Source organism: Siphateles boraxobius, unplaced genomic scaffold (genome assembly GCF_051911475.1).
Source record: "Siphateles boraxobius isolate OS27281-9 unplaced genomic scaffold, OSU_SipBor_1 24, whole genome shotgun sequence".
In the NCBI taxonomy this organism is placed as follows: Eukaryota; Metazoa; Chordata; class Actinopteri; order Cypriniformes; family Leuciscidae; genus Siphateles; species Siphateles boraxobius.
Genome location: NW_027508855.1, coordinates 3,261,399 through 3,276,578, shown reverse-complemented (window position 1 = coordinate 3,276,578; position 15,180 = coordinate 3,261,399). Strand labels below are relative to the sequence as shown.

At 37.0% G+C, this 15,180-nt stretch overlaps 1 protein-coding gene across 4 annotated transcripts; it reads right to left on the bottom strand.

Moving 5' to 3' along the window:
- Nucleotides 1-624: 624 nt before the first annotated feature.
- Nucleotides 625-14,629, bottom strand: zbtb44 (zinc finger and BTB domain containing 44). 4 transcript variants are annotated; one of them, XM_077240753.1, is made up of 6 exons: nt 14,273-14,629; nt 10,030-11,143; nt 9,126-9,210; nt 7,327-7,478; nt 6,075-6,375; nt 625-3,426 (listed from the first exon to the last, which is right to left on the bottom strand). In XM_077240753.1, the coding sequence occupies exons 2-6, from the start codon at nt 11,114-11,116 to the stop codon at nt 3,084-3,086; spliced, it is 1,968 nt and encodes a 655-aa protein (XP_077096868.1). In that variant the 5' UTR covers nt 11,117-11,143; nt 14,273-14,629; the 3' UTR covers nt 625-3,083. The 4 variants fall into 4 exon arrangements, with proteins under 4 accessions (XP_077096868.1, XP_077096870.1, XP_077096871.1 ...); XM_077240755.1 differs by having other exon boundaries at nt 6,292-6,375; XM_077240756.1 differs by having other exon boundaries at nt 6,292-6,375; nt 10,030-11,147; nt 14,273-14,617.
- Nucleotides 14,630-15,180: the final 551 nt, after the last annotated feature.

The following is a 15,180-nucleotide window of genomic DNA, read 5'->3' as shown; positions in this document are numbered from 1 at the left end:
CAGTAAGAATCTGATTTAATCTCCTTTGTTTCCCTAGTTGTATGGTAATATATGCACAAACTCTACACTACAGTTCAAACGTTTGAGGTTAAGATTTTTTTAAAGATTTTTAAAAGGTCTCTTGTGCTCAACAAGGCTGCATTATTAGACAAAGCACAGTTAAAACAGTAATATTGTGATTATTATTACAATTTAAAATAACTGTTTTCTATTTTAATACTTTTTAAAATGTAATTTATTCCTGTGATAGCAAAGCTGATTTTTTAGCATCATTACTCCAGTCTTGTGTCACATGATCCTTAGAAATCATAATATGCTGATTTTGTGCTTGAGAAACATTTATTAATATCAATATTGAAAACAGGTGTGCTGTTTAATGTTTTAGGGAACCTTTGATACATTTTATTCAGTATTGCTAGAAAGTAAAAAAAAAAAAAAAACATTTATGTGAATTTTTTCCCCACCCCCCAGTTTTAATCAATTTAATGTATCCTAGCTGAATAAGAGTATTAATTGTTTTCAAAAAAATCTTTGAATAGCAGTGTACATGTGTAGGATAATTTTAAGAACATAAACCCGAATGACTATTTAACAATAAAAACGGAAGCAATGAATTTAGGCACATTTGGAGTCTCGGGCTGTAACCATTTACTGTAAATCTTAATGTACATAATATTTTTACAAAACATCATTCAATAAATCTGAATTGGCACAGAAACAGATGATAAGAACCACTGAAAGGATACAAAATGACTAATACATTTTTTTGTGTGAAAATAAACACATAACACACAGTTTAAACCGTGTCGAATAGCACTTCAAAAATATTTTTTGTTTCAAGCTACATTTGAAGTCTACCAGCATTCTGTCTACAAAACATTATGAATTCATATCAATGCATATTTATGACAATTAAAATACAATACAGATCCAATATCCAAAGGCACAAGATACGACTAAAACAATAGGCTTTAAAAAATAATATAGAGTATATACCATTAAGACATGGTCACGAAAGCGAACACTACAAGGCTCAAGTCAAATAACTACTCACACTTACATTGATATTACAAATGTACAAATTGACACTTTACAAGGTAACTGTCATCGATGCAGATTTTTGGAAAAAAACATTATGACTACTGTAATATCACGTTTTCTTTCTGCTCAAACAATTGAACACCAAAGATTGAATATTGTATACAAAATGGTAGTTGCACATATCTGAAACGACATCCAACAAACGAATCAACCCATGCTATATTGATTCCCCCCCATATTTCTATTTGCACGGAAAACATGCAAGTAGCACAAAGAGCAATCTGGGACAGACAGCCAATATTGTCTTATGGATAAATGCGTAACTACAAACTCTCAGACTATGAAGTAATTGAGTTTGAGCAACAGCCCGCGGATGCAAAATGGAGAGAGTGAGATAAGCGGGAGACCATCTCGAGGGAAATGACATCAGAGAAGGATATTGCAACCTAGTTTTTGTAACACAATATGATTTCTTTCGCTCCTTGTATTTCATATGAACTGTTTATCGAAGGGTACATACTTTAGCTTATTCCCTCGACTAACCCCCTCCTGTAGTTCATTATCTTCACTCATTCAGCTCATTGTCTACTGCAGTATAAAATGTTTTAATTCACATCATTTCATTTTGGAACACGTGAATCATCCGCAACAATATTGCACAAAGCCTATTAAAATGTTTGATCCCTACAAAATCATGTTGGAATGGAGCAGCTTTGAGACTGATTGCCAGGTGCAATATCGCATGGAGGAAGCGGATTTGTACGCAAGATACACAATCATTACAATCACCAAACAAAATAAATGCTACATATCTTCAATCAAGGCTCATGCCATAGTCACAAGATGTTCATAAACTTTGTTTTGGAGACTGTTAGGCACATATAACTATGGCATCAAGTTATGGAGAAAAATTCCATAGAATAATTCCAACAGCAATAAAATGGGAAAGGCTATGGAAATATCACCTTCCACTATTAAAACGTGACCCTTTTCATCCATATGCCACAATCAAAAGAATGATGTTAAACTAAAAGAATTCATGCACAGCTCTTTAGATCTAATTGACGAGTGGTTCGGAGAGCTGGGCAAGAGGCACAGTTTACAAAATTTAGCAGCATTACACACACAGCAGAAAAGAGGGCTAGGAAAACAGGGCTACTCTTCACATATACACTCATTAGATTAGTCACCATCCACGCACAACAGCCCATTTACAAGGTTTCATGGTTTTTGTGTCAGTCAGGTTCAGTGTTTTGTTTGCGCTCTGAACACACATGGAAGTAGTGACACAGACTTTCACATTTTTTAGGAACGGTCTTCAGGGGTTCGAAGCTTCCCAGTTTATAACAGGTTTGTTTACAGTCAGAAGGGGCAGTTTGCTATAGTCAAGACGCAGACATGAAATAGGAGAAAAAGAAGAAAAATAATAAAAAGAGTTCAGTCATAGTTCAACGTTATGCAAAAAACCTCACATTTGTACAATTAGATTCTTTTCGACACTGCCACAAACTGGTTAAAAAATTATATAAAAAAAATAATTAATGTTCAATGGAACAAATTTGTTATAGTCACAGATAATAATGGGTTACTAATAAATAAAAAAAAGTCACTTTTTTATTTTGAGTTTCTTTTTTAATTTAGAATTGTGATGTTCTTTCAGAAATATTTGGATGTAAATCCAAATCAAATATGATATTACAACAATTGGAACAAACAAATGACTGTTTACTATTGTCTTTTTAGAGCTGCTTCACAGCAGAATTGAATTCTGTTTGTATTATTGAATCACTATTTTCTTGTTATCACTGTAAAGCTGATTGGAAACAGCCTATTGTATGAAGCGCTATATAAATAAAGGTGACTTGACTTGAATTTTAAAGTAACCCCAACAAATCAGAATGAACAAATATCAAAAGGCATTACACTTTTTGATAATGGAACACATCAGATTTGTAAGCTGTAACGAGACGTCAACAACAGAAGTACTGAGTGTGCAACAGGACTGTTATTATACTGTACATGTTTACATGTATGGAACGTTTTCACTCAATTGTAATCGACACAAGTCTTTTCTTCTTTCTCCCCCCTCTCTCCTTCTCTCCCTCATCTTCCTCTGGGTCTTGTAGAGAGGTAACACCAGCAGTGGACTTGGGATGGTCCCCTGGTGTGCCCTCCCCTTCCTGCCCTGATCTTGGGTTTGGGGTTTGTGAAGGAGGTGCAGAAGTGTGGGTGTCATAGTTCATGGTAGAGGAAACTTGAGAGATAACTGGTGTTTGGACTGAGGAAGAGGAGGAAGAAGCTTCAAATGTGTGCTCACTCATCTCAAAGTGTCCAAGACCCTCTTCCTCTTGCATGTGACTCAGGTAGTCTGGGAGGAGGAACTCACTAGAGCAACAAAAGGGAGAGAAGCGCCAATGTTCAGAAAATCCTCAATGCCATCAATACTAACTTAACATGAGATAAAACTGACACGTTTAATGATCTTTACAATGATCTTTCACAATCTTAGTATCTTCATTGGATTTTTAGCATAAAAGCCTTTATGGAAAATGATGGGGGTAAAACACAAAAATAGGTTATTAAAATGTAAAGTTATTGCTTTCAATCTCCTCTGTGAAGCCACAATCAGAGGATGTCAAACCACTCAGGCGCAAGTTTGTGAAAAAACAAAATAGTAATTTCTTATGATTAACCCAAGATTGTGTTACTAGTTTGGTATAACAGTCTAAGATTCTTTGGATTTTTTTTCCACGAACAGCCAGTCCTTGCATGTTCAAGTGTAGCAAAAAACTTTGGCAAAATGTCCTCTGGCAAAACACTTCAGCTATCTAAACTAAAAGTCAAAATTGAAGCTTCAAAATTAGATTGAGGATTGTGGCTTGGCAGAAAAAGTGATATAGCAAGAAATTACAATTCAAACATTGATAGCTTAATTCATGAATAGGATTTAGATTCTAATGACATAATTTCCTATTTCTTTACAGTAAGTCGTTGCAGTCTCGACATTGATTTCCGAATTTAAAGTCCTTAGCACAAACTTTAAAGCAAAATATTGACAGGAATTAATTTTTTTCTAAAAGCATTAAAAATAATTTTTAAAAATGTCATGTGAAATACCTAATTAACCCAGTTAGCGCTTTTCAATTTATAAGTGTTTGTTCATCTTAAAATTACAATTAAACATTAAGTCCATCAAAGATCTCTAAAAAGTCTGGCTGCAATGCTGACCGTTTCTTGTTATCACAATAATAAAATTTCATCGGGACACTCTACATGACCGCTCCCTCTCTTAAGAAGCACACGGCAGAGCCAAACTATTGCCTCAGCACTGTAGCTTTCATAGACACTGTTTATTTTTGCCTGACAAAGATCAATAGACCACAAAGATCCTAAGAGCGAGAGGGCTTAAATCAAATAAACAGTTGGATGAAATAAGGGAGTCTACGTGTAGCAGGAGCTCAATGCATAAATGCACCTGACTCCCTTCCATAAAGCAGAGGCTTTAATGAAGGGCTAGCGTCATGAAGATTACCTCAGACGAACGCCTCTTACGGTCTCCTCAAAAATATAGACAGTGATTCCACTAAGCTTTTTTGAGAACTTCACTTAAAAAACCTATTCAGCTGACACAGGATTGATTTCCCTGCCTGCTCCAACAATTTATATCGCAAAGCTTCTTTTCCTAATGCACAGTCCAACTCTCACTACTTCCAAAATGGAATCAAAGTCATGATTATTTCATTTAGAAAATACTTGTTTTCACACAGGAAAGTCAATTAGTTGTTGTTTTTTACACGTGCAATATTAAGAATAGAATGCAAGAAAAACTGAAGGGAGTGCACGTGTGTTAAAGCTATTCAGGAACAAATAAACATAAGCATAATATGGATCAGGACAGTCAATAGAGGAGATTTCAGTGATTTCCTGAAAGCTCTATTCAGTAATTAACGGTCTTCCAAATAAAACACAATGGAACTGGGCGTTAGCCTGGACTGGGGTAAACTTGTTAAAACTCAGCAGGAAAGACATTTCATCTGATAGAAGAATTTTGTCAGTCACACCGAGAAAAACAGATGAGAAAAACCTCTCCTCTTCAGTCTTTAAAGATACATCTGTAACACTTTATAATAAGGCTATATTAGTTAACATTAGTTCATGCTCTGTGTATCATGAATCAACTAACAATAAGCAACAATTATTACAGAATTTATTAATCTAGGTTATTGTTAATTTATAAATATACTATTTGTCATTGTTAATTAATGTATGTTCATAGTGTACAATTGAAGTTATATAAATGAATTTTAGTTTATGTATTACGATTTACGAACATACATTAATACTGTTGAAAAGTTTGGGGTAAAGTAAGATTTTTTTTCAAGATATAAAAAAATGTATGCAGCAAGGATGCATTAAATTGATCAAAAGATACAGTAAAAACTTTTACATTGTTACCAAAAGATATATGATAAAATTCATTTTTTTGACTGATTTATTACGGTTTGCATAAACAATATTAACCAGCATACCTGTTTTCAACATTGATAATAATAAGAAAGTATTCATTCTTGAGCACCAAATCCGCATATTAGAATGATTTCTGAAGGATCATGTGACACTGAAGAATAGATTACAAGAATAAATTACATTTTAAAATAGAAAAGTTATTTTAAATTGTAATAATTTTTCACAATATTACCTTTTATTTTTTACTGTATTTAATCAAATAAATGCAGCCTTGTTGAGCACAACAGGCTTCTTTCAAATTAATAAAAATATATGAATAAATTATTTAAAAGTAATGATCTTTGTTAATTCATGACACCCAATGCATTAACTAATGTCAACGAATTGAACCTTATTGTAAAGTGTTTCACCTTATACACATATTCTTCAATACAGTTAAATAAATTCTACCCCCCCTCAATTAAAAAACGCATCTGCTACCTCCTCAACATGAGATGAACGGCCAAGCGTACAAAACTAAATTTGTACTTCTACATATTTTCTTAGAATGTTCAGCTCCTCCTCACCTGGTCTGGAAGTAGTTTGCTAGTTCTGACGCCTCATGGTTGAGACTCCTCAGGTGTACGATTAAATTGCCGGAGTTGGTAAACATGGCGCCGCACGTTTTGCACTCGTAAATCCGAGGCTTGCGGATGATGTGGCGAGACACCCTCATGTGGTGCTTATATTCACCGAAGGAAGTGAAAGTGGCGCTACAGATCTGGCACCGGAAACAGCGTTTACCTTCGTGTTTCAGCCGGTGCATCTTCAGGGAGTAAGCCCGCGTAAACTTTTTCCCGCAGCGGTCACACTGGAATGGCTTAATACCTGTAGCAGAAACCCATGAAAGATTACTGTCTACCATATCCATATCAGAAAACAGGAGATAATTAGTAAATAAAGATGATTATGAAGTTAAATGAGACTGAAATGAACATAACAAGAATGTCTTTGTTTGAGTTTGTTGTGTGCTAACTGCTAAATAAAAGACAAAATAACCAAAAACATCGTCCTACTCATGCAAATAGCCTAAGTCAGGATGTTTATTGTGAAGGTTCACTCCAGCAATGCATCACAATAGGCCTGCTGGTCACATAAAACCCACAACTAAACCAACTGCATACAATCGCTTTCACCAGTCCATAACTAATCGCTGTGATGAGTTCTATTTGGACAATCAACTGCAAACAAAACGCCACCTCTGTATAAACTAACAAGTCGATTTGGGTGAATCATGTTGTACTCTTCTGCAAACAAGAAGTTTATGTAATAAAGAGCCCGACATTAAGTCTTTCCTGGATCCTGTCTAAAAGCTTACCACCTGTCTTCAGCTGTCCTAAAACATTTTAACAATAAAGCTTCAGTACATTAATCATTAGAAAAATGGGATGAGGCCAGTGCTTAAAGTGCTTGTAAATTAATAATTGGCGGATTCAAAACAACAATTAAAAGTCACTGTGACCAACACGGACCTTACAACTTCAGTTTTCCTGGAACATACAATGACGTCATTAAACGGTGATAGCACAACTAAGAGCATCATTCACAAGTGTCTGCATTGCCCTAACTACAGCCTAGAGTATTATTCTGTAACGTATAGCTACGTTGAGACCAAATATCATCAACAGGATCAGGCAGGACACGGCTTAAATTAAGCACTGGGTGTCGGCATCAGGAATATAAAGTGAATATTGTGTTTGAAGGAAAAAAAAAATTCTTAGCGTTCACATGCACTGTCACGGTCAGTGTGGAGTCCTGTAATAGCAGAGGCTCTCTCACCAGAGTGGATGAGCATGTGCTGTTTGAGATTCTGTATTCGAGTGAAGCGGACGCCACATGTAGGACACTGGAAAGGCCGTTCAGGACTGTTGAGTCCGGGGCGGGTGGAGGGACTGATGTACAGGTGGTATGGGTACTGGACATTCTCCAGCCTGGAGAAAAGCAACAAGCAAAAAAGAAAAGAGACTAATTAGACAATCCAATTACACACGGACTCTTAGTTGTCACTAATAAAGAGACTTGTAGAACTCTTCTATAAAAAAAATCTGTCTTGTCTTGAGTAATTATTTTAAGTTGAAAAACTCTTAATAGGAGTCTAAATTACTAAATAAGGAAACACGGTGACACATGTGCCTCCATCTTCCCAAAGTTTTGGGATCAGTAAGAATTTGTTCTGAATTTGATTTAGTAAGGATGATGCAAAAGACATTTCTACTTCAAATAAATGTTCTTTAGAACTTTGCACTCATCAAACAGTCCTGAAAAATATTTAAAAATTCAGCATGTTTTTTTCTCCAAAAACATTAAGCAGCACAACAACTTTCAAGGGGCACTAAAGACTGGAGTAATGCTGCTGAAAATTCAGCTTTGCATCACAGGAATAAATTACATTTGAAAATATACTAAAACAGAAAACATTAATTTTAAATTGGAATAATATTTCACAATGTACAGATACAGTTGCTAGATTACAGCCTTGGTGAAAATAAAGAGACTTCTTTAAAAAAACATTTAAAAAATTGTATCGACCCCAAACTTTTGAATGGTAGTGTACCTGTGATCACTATCTTCTTTAATCTTAGTGCAACAGATTGATTTACGGGCGTCCTGTTTGTCTTCACAAGACCTAAATTTTAAAATCAGTTAAAGGGGTGTATTTTCAAATCTTTATATTATGTTTTTATATTTTTTTATTACCAAAAATTATTTATTTAGTAAAATGAATTAATTCATCCTCATTTTCACTTCACTCTCTTCACACTCTGTTACAAGGGGGATAAATGTGAGTAAATGCCCAATGCTTTAATTGGTGAACTTCAACTATGTCCTCCCTCGCAGCCTGTGTGATGTGTTTTTTGATGCTCAAGATGGCCAGTGCCATAACAGAGCCGTATAGGTTTGAGCCCGAGTCAGAAGAAAATCAACAAAGGCAACTAAAACGATTGCAACAGTCTGTATCAGCATGCTAATTGTGGTATGTTTTTATTGTAGAGTAACCTCTTAAATGTGTAAATATCAAGAACATGATTTTCCATTTCATGACCCCTTGACAGGAATACATGTAAATATGGGTAGGAATTTAAAGAAAGTGTCACGAAAGAAAGTGTATTTGCAGTACTGCTACAATATCCTCTGTCTACAGATCCACAGAGATCACCACAAAAAGATTTAAGGCTAACATATAACACATTTAGTCAGGCATATCAAGTTGTCATATAAAAGCAGACTCCCACTCCTGAGATGGACAGCAGTGTCTTTTTTTCTATCCCATTGTTTTGCATCATATCATTTCCCTTCTCTTCCAGTATTCCAAAAGGCAAATGCATGTCCAAGAAGTTTCCAGAAAGCCTGCCAACTAGCTTCTCTGGCCTCTTGGCAAGAAATCTTCATCCTAATAGCCACTACAATATCACAGAAGCCTCTACTGCATATAAATAAGAAAACATGAGGAAAGACAATGATGAGAAGTCTAGAAAATGATGTCCCTCCTCAGAGGGGCCCTTTAGTTCAATCATAAAAGTGAGACGCTGTAAAAGGATACTCTGTAAAAACAACCCAGACACTCAAAGGGGTCTTACCTCTCATCCTCCTCCATGTGACCAGTAGTGTTTGGAGTGCCCTGCATGGACTGGAGACCCTCAGTCACCCCCTCATCCATGGAGCCTGAAGAGAGAGCAAAATGTTATTTTTGAAACTCTTCTCCAGTAAAACTATGTCTCAATATGGTGTTGTTTATTTTAAATAGATACTGCCTCAGTAGTTCTCAAAAGTGCATGAAATAATCAAAGAGTAAAGTTCTGATAAATATGAGGTAAATACGAGGACTATTTTAATGATGACTTTACTACCTTTTCTGGGCCGGCAGATGCAATTACATAGCAGCCTGTGAAGGAGTGAAGCAAGTCTCAGATTTCTTTAAACATATCTTAATTTGTGTTCCGAAGACGAACGAAAGTCTTACGGGGTTTGGAACAACATGAGGGTGAGGGTTTCATTTTTGGGTGAACTAACCCTTTAACTGTCATGTGCATCAAGAAAAAAAATTATACATTTTTTCATAATTAATATAATAGGAGTGGACCAACATTCCACAGGCCACAATCAACAACCTGATCAACTCTATGCGAAGGAGATCTGTTGCACTGTGAGGCAAATGGTGGTCACACCAGATACTGACTGATTTTCGGACCCCCCCGACCTCTAATACAGTAAAACTGCACATTTTAGAGTGGCCTTTTGTTGTGGCCAGCCTAAGGCACACCTGTGCAATAATCATGCTGTCTAATCAGCATCTTGATATGCCACACCTGTGAGGTGGATGGATTATCACGGCAAAAGAGAAGTGCTCACTAACACAGATTTAGACAGATTTGTACATAGAAAAAGTCTTAGATCTTTGAGTTCAGCTCATGAAAAATGGGGGCAAAAACAAAAGTGTTGCATTTATAATTTTGTTCAGTGTATGAATGTAAGGAGTCTTACCAATGGATGAGGACTGGGGGCTGATGAGTAGATCTTCTTGGGTGTGTTCATTGCCAGGAACTGTCTGCTGGTCACTCAGAGAACTGTGTGGAGCACTGACAGGCTGAGAAGCCTCTTCATGCACTTCTTCATCACTCAGCCTCTCCACCTTCACCTGCACATCATCTTCTTCATCCTCCTCTACCCCTGCCACACCCCCAACCCCCAGGCTGCGCGGGCCCTCGCAGGCGAGATACTCCACCAATGCCCGTCCACTAGAGTCCTGCCCCGACGCTCCGGATGCTTCCAGGAGACCTTCAGGTAGTTTTGACTTCTCTGGCGTAAACCGCCGGTCCACACCAAAGGGGTATGTCCAGGAGAAGGCTAGAGATGGTTCCAGAGCCTGCGCTGAACTCTCTGGGAAGGAGGAAGAGGAGGGAGAGGGGTTGGGGACTTGTGGAGAGGTAGAGGATGCTGGTTGCGGGCTCGCAAAGCCTTTGCGCTTGCGCCTAGATTCACGGCACACAGGGATGGGCCGCTCTGGAACGCTGCACTCGGATGAGACCGGAGACGGTGAGAGGGCATCTACAGGGGCGAGGGTGCAGCTCGCATGGCCTTCAGGTGGCTCTTGGGGCCTGTGTAAACTAGGAGGCAGGGTGCTACCAGGGCCTCCTGCTCCTGAGGATGCAGAGTTCCACAGGATACTGGACTTCATGAACTCAGAGCAAGTGTTGGCTACCGCAAACATCTGCATGTAGCTAGCCGCCGCGAGTACATCGATGATATTCTCCGTACTAATGGACAGGGTGGACGTGTAGGCGTATTCCAGAAGAGGGGCGAAACCAGCGACAGTCACATGTTGAAGATCCAGCACATGTTTGTTATCTTCACCTACAATCACAGTGTCTTCTTCAGCCGGCTTCCCAGACAACTTCGCTCGAAGGAAGTCACTACAGCAGGCCAGTACTACTTTGTGGGCTGAGAACAGCTGGCCCTGTACACGAATGTTAACGTCACAGAAGTGGCCCTCACTTCGCAGGGTGTTAAGCTTATCCAAAAGTTCCTGGCTGTGGCTGGGGGAGTTGTGAGTGAAGGTTTTCACACCCATCCTTCACAGTAGGACGAGGAGTCTGGGCTGCCTGGACAGAATAAGATACATTAGTCTCACAAAATGGCTAACATTTATATGCAAACTACAACAGATTTTTGAAGTAATCAAACCGTAATTTAATATTTGAAGTAGGGAGTAGTTTGCAGGAATATACATGATTGACTGTCATTAAAGTATCGTTAAAAACATGAAGAGAACTCCAAATACCATGCACACATAGCCTATTTTTAAATTATAATTTAATATAATATTTAATATAATTTAAATAATATTATATTTTATATAATTTAAATTAATATGTTAAATACATACTGCATCATTGCAGAATACATTTGTGCTAAAGTTGATTTAATGAAAATAGATATGCTTAAAAAAAATGTTATTATTCAGGAAAAAAAAATCCCCTAAATTTCTCCCAAGTAATAGTTTATCAATCTCACTATCACTGGCCAGGAATATTCTTCCTCACTGCTGATCTAACAGAGCTAGATATACAGACAGAAGACAAAAGGCTTCACACCTTCAGCACTTTTTCATTTCCAGTGATCCTTATGAAACAAAGCACAAGCACATACTCAGAATGATTCAGAGCTGAAGAATCCTGATTTTGTAACTTTTCCAAGCCCAAATATACTCCCTCTAATAACATCTGCCGAAAATTGGTTTAGAATTGCTTGGATCCAACTGACAGCTAACAGAGTGATGGCAGATATGTCTAAACTATACAGATGTCCAAATGAGTCGGTCTCGGCTTAGAGAGAAAGATCATCCTTGACTCACACTGTTAAACATTTACAACTGCAGTGTCTAACCAAACAAGGAGATGAAGTAAGCTAAGAAACATCTAAGAAATTCACTTAATTCTTAGAAAAATTATACTTCGAGTTCTTAGAACGGTAAGCTGCATTCCACACAGTGACAGAGACTTTACAAGATTTTTGGGACAAATGAAAGCGTAAGGGCTATAAAATAGCCATACAAAAAAAAAAAACCTTTGCCTCTGCACGTTTCTGATTTATTGCTCCAGCAGTAACTGGACGACACGGTTGAAATACTGATAAAAAACCTACCGCTTTTTAAGGTGTCAATGCTCTAAGCCAAGGTTGTTGTTTTTTTAAACTGTGGTCTACAAACCCACAAGAGTTAATGGGGGGCCGTGAAAAATTTGAAGAACAAAAAAAAAATATTTTAATAATGTTCAATGTGGTAACTTATAAATTAAAAGTAAAAATTAGAATTCATGAAATCCGTTTATTTTAAAGGATTACAGGCTACATCTAACATTATTATAAAAAAAATGTATTTTCAATTTCAACAAAGAAAGTTATGGAAGTCCATTTATTTGCCGAAGCAATGGCACGCCGCGCGAAACACAACTTTAAAGGGATAGTTCACCCAAAAATTAAAATTCTGTCAGTATTTACTCTCCCTCATGTTGTTCCAACCCCGTAAGACCTTGGTTCATCTTCGGAGCACTAATTAAGATATTTTTGATGAAATCTGAGAGCTGGATCACTCCTCCATACTAGTTAGTCCATAGGCTTCTTCAGGGATTGAAACTTGCCAGCCCCGAAAAGTTATTAAAGAAATCGTTAAAATAGTCCAAGTGACTACAGTGGCTCAATCTTAAGTTTATCAAACGACGAGAATACTTTTTGTGCGCAAAAATAACAAAAAAATAACGACTTTATTTCAACTATTCATTTCATTCTCTGTGGGCCTCGAGTCAGTTCACTAGTATAATAGCGTAAGCTTCTTTGTTGTTGTAGGTCACACACATCACACACATGACCAGCGTCGGCCAATAGTGAGCCTACGTGTGACGTAGCTCTATGCAATCACACTAAGTTAACTGACTAGAGGCCCATAGAGAAGGAAATTAATAGTTGAAATAAAGTCTTTTAAAGAACCTAAAGAATTTTGGTTTGTTTTTGCGCACAAAAAGTATTCTCGTCGCTTGATAAACTTAAGATTGAGGCACTGTAGTCACTTGGACTATTTTAACATAATCTTTAATAACTTTTCGGGGTGTTCCGAAGATGAACGAAGGTCTTACGGGGTTGGAACAACATGAGGGTGAGTAAATACTAACAGAATTTTCATTTGTGGGTGAACTATTCCTTTAAAGAACAGTTAGGCTATGTTATTATGAGAAGTTTAATCGGTTCTTTATGAAACTGGCAGGAGAGACTCTAGTTAATTAATGAGAAACATTGAATTATGACTTGGTATCTAATATTTTTTATTATTATTTATGAGTATTCACAAATATTTAAATAATTTTAAACGAGTCACACAGTATGAAATTGTATACATGAAAACACATAGCAACTGTTAAGAAGGCATCGCTGCACTAATATTCTTTCGTTCAAAGTTAATGTGTTCCAGAGTCGTAGTGGTTCGGGAAAACATGAGGGTGAATATTATGAGACATTTTTAATTTTGTATGAATGCCTCCCAAAACAAATATAAAGATGTCAGTTTCGAAATGAATAACGATTAAAAGTTAAATTATCCCTGGAATTTATCCATGTAAAATATTTTAGCTCAGGGAAAATGTAGCAAACGTAGATACACTGCAATCTTAGTCAATATCACAAATGCAGAATTACAGACATAATTCATTCATGAATGGAGAGGAAGTTGCAGGAGACAATGACATCTTGTTGATGGCTGTCAAACTTATCATAGGGGAACGTTAAAGGGGCGTGGCTTTACACACGAGTTGCTTTTGTTTGTGTAACAAATCGGAAGCATGCATTCTATAGGAGCCGTGACAATATCATTCTCAACCCCCATACCAAAGGTTTAGATTCACGCATTTAGTGCACACTTAATTCCTGATCCCCCAAAGCTGCGTATTTTGACAGGTTGAATGTGGCCTGCTATTGTGCGGTGTGTAAAGTAAATTAGAGAGTAAGGTTATAATGTATATATGAAAAACCCAAGAGTTAACAATGCGACATTACCAGAAACTTGTGCAGAAAATATAAAACGTGTGCTTTACCGTTTACAGTAAAAAAAACAACAACAACAACGTCCAGCTAACCTGCAGCATTCATTGGCTAGCTCGCTAATCTCTGACGATGACTACAACAGTGTCGACAGTGTGCAAAACATTTCTCGAGTTGGATGAATGTCTTTCAAGCTCACCGGTAACAAAGAAGAACGTTCGAATCCGGTGAAATGTTATACAACTATGATGAGCGCATGAATGTGAGCCAGCAGCGAGCTAACTAGCTGCTAGCATTCTGACACTTGCACAGAAGTACTGTCGCTTGTTGAAAGCAGAGTCACATCCCGATAAATCACGAAGTCGAGGGCCACCCGTTTGTAGTAAAAGGCAAAGTCATACAAAAAGAAGCCTGCTCAAAATTGCATTATGTATAAAATGCATTGGTATCTCCTTTGACAGGTTTGAGGCTGGTGTTTACATACTGTATCCCAGAATGCTTTTCACGGGGCTTGTGCGACGACTGACCTTTCATTTTTGGTGATGACCTCATAAGCGCTGTGATGACGCAGTAACACAAAATAAAAGCATGATATTAATTTGTGTAGACCATTTGTAGAGTATTTAAAAGATTCGTTTCAGACTACAGCATTATATGTTACTAGTTCTAGAAAGTCAAGTGTTGTCTATGTCCTTTGCTTTCTTTTCTTTTTTTTTAAAGAAAAACTCAACACTGACTGACTGTTGTTTTATGTTACTAGTGGCAAGGTACTTATCTGTTCTTATTATAACAAGATTTAATTAAAGTAGAAAACTTACCTTCCTCCCTGACAAAACCAACTGAAATAACCAGACTGCACACAGCCTCTAACAGAGTCCTTATATTTTACTACATTTGCATCTTCTCTGAGTTTTCATTGGTGCTCTGAGGTTTAATCTTAGTTCCTAGCCTTTTATTAGTATGTACATACAATTATGTACATACAAAAGAAAATTACATTTCTTTCCATGTATTCTGTATTGTATGTATACAGTACAGTTTTTTTGTTCATTGCTGAAATGTTTTATGAATGATTTGTAAAATGAGGTAACATTGTCTCTATAATTG

Bases quoted from the DNA above. Each gene is read 5' to 3' on its own strand.
- zbtb44 (XM_077240753.1), bottom strand. From the start codon at position 11,116: ATGGGTGTGAAAACCTTCACTCACAACTCCCCCAGCCACAGCCAGGAA. The intron at 9,211-10,029 runs GTAAGACTCCTT...CTCTCTCTTCAG, and splicing joins CCCCCAGTCCTCATCCATTG to GCTCCATGGATGAGGGGGTG. The intron at 3,427-6,074 runs GTGAGGAGGAGC...TTGTTGCTCTAG, and splicing joins GCAAACTACTTCCAGACCAG to TGAGTTCCTCCTCCCAGACT.